Below are 1,730 nucleotides of genomic sequence, written 5' to 3' on the forward strand. Positions count from 1 at the left end.
TAGCCTTTTAGAAGAGACTGAACTGGAAAGTAAAAACTACTAAACAGAACTGGGTTTTTTAGCTAAAACCAGGACCGTGTTGCTGGGGACAGGTCCCTTGCACGGCACGAAGGAGCCAGGATCACCCAGGGGCAGCGGGGATACATCTAGGGGAGTCACCCAGGCACTGGCTGAGGGGAGATTCATGCAGTGAAATTCCTTGGGTGCAGTGAAGAGCTGAAGGGGGATTTCTGCCTGCCCCAGGCCCAGCAGAGCCGCTTTCATGGGAAGAGGGATCTTTCACGACAGAGAGGCAACAAGCTCCAGACACCTCTACTTTCTACTCCTCACCCGCTTGTCCAAGCTCCACTCAGTTATTTCTCACGTTCATCAGTTCTCACTTCTTCTTTCCCTTTTGTTAATTCAACCCCCAAAGGAGGAACCACTCAGAAGCTGCACCCCTAGCCAGCTTATTTCCCCAGCTCTCGCCTCGCTGCTCGGACGTCTGGTGAGGGTCCTGTGTGGGATCAGCCATGGGCTGGGTGCTGTGGGGGGTCCTGCTCTCCTGGGTGTCAGTGGCTTGGGTGAGAGGGGCTGAGCAGTCCCAGGAGATGTCCTCTTCTGCAGGGTTTCTGAAGTGCAAAAACGTCCTGAATCTCCCAAGTCTGGAAGTCCTGCCAGGGGGGGGCTGGGATAACCTCAGGAATTTGGATATGGGCAGAGTCATCCATCTGGGCTACTCACTGTGCAAGACCACAGAAGATGGCTCTTATATCATCCCAGATGAGATCTTCACTATCCCTCGCAAGCAGAGCAACCTGGATATCAACTCTGAGATCATTGAATCCTGGAAAGATTACCAGAGCATCACCTCTGCCTCCATCAACCTGGAGCTGTCCCTCTTCTCCTCCATCAACGGCAAGTTCTCCCATGACTTCCACCGGACGAAGACTCACCAAGTGAAAGACCGTTCTGTCACCACCAGAGTGCAGGTCAGGAACCTGATTTACACTGCCAGGATCGACCCAGGGGCAGTCCTGGAGGAGAGTTTCAAGAAGCAGCTGCTGACCATTGCCAGCCACCTGGAGAACAACCAGACACGGACAGCTGATTTTCTAGCCGAAATGCTGGTGCTTAACTATGGCACCCACGCCATCACCTCTGTGGACGCTGGAGCCAGCTTGGTGCAGGAGGATCAGATCAAGGCAACCTTCCTTAAGGACAGCTGGGCCACACGGAGTGCTGTTACTGCCTCGGCTGGGGGAGCCTTCCACAGCATCATCAGTGTGAAAAATAAGGAGTCCCTGGACATCAGCTCTGGCTTCACCAAGCAGTATCTGGAGAACCGCACCAACTCCAGGGTAGAGAGCATTGGTGGCACCCCATTCTACCCAGGCATCACCCTCAAGACCTGGCAGGAGGGGATCAGAAATCAGCTAGTAGCTCTCGACCGCTCAGGGCTGCCTCTGTACTTCTTCATCAACCCCAGCACCCTCCCAGAGCTGCCCACCCCCACAGTGAAAAGGATGGCCAAGCGAGTGGAGATGGCTATCCGCCGCTACTACACCTTCAACACCTACCCAGGCTGCACGGACTCCAACTCGCCCAACTTCAACTTCCATGCAAATGCCGATGATGGCTCCTGTGAAGGTACAATGACCAACTTCACCTTTGGGGGAATTTTCCAGGAGTGTGCCGGCCTGGCTGGCCCCGACGCCAGCACGCTGTGCCGGGGACTGGAGCAGAAGAAC

The 1,730-nt window shown here is 55.0% G+C and overlaps 1 protein-coding gene across 1 annotated transcript in view; it reads left to right on the top strand.

Moving 5' to 3' along the window:
- Positions 1–512: 512 nt before the first annotated feature.
- Positions 513–1,730, top strand: part of MPEG1 (macrophage expressed 1) — a gene marked incomplete at its 3' end in the record, with an annotated part of 1,747 nt that continues 529 nt past the window's right edge. The window contains exon 1 of the mRNA XM_009870421.1: positions 513–1,728. Within this exon, the coding sequence (XP_009868723.1) occupies positions 513–1,728 (1,216 nt within the window). The remainder of the gene's footprint in view (positions 1,729–1,730) is intronic.

This window comes from Apaloderma vittatum, unplaced genomic scaffold (assembly GCF_000703405.1).
Source record: "Apaloderma vittatum isolate BGI_N311 unplaced genomic scaffold, ASM70340v1 scaffold14655, whole genome shotgun sequence".
Lineage (NCBI taxonomy): Eukaryota > Metazoa > Chordata > Aves > Trogoniformes > Trogonidae > Apaloderma > Apaloderma vittatum.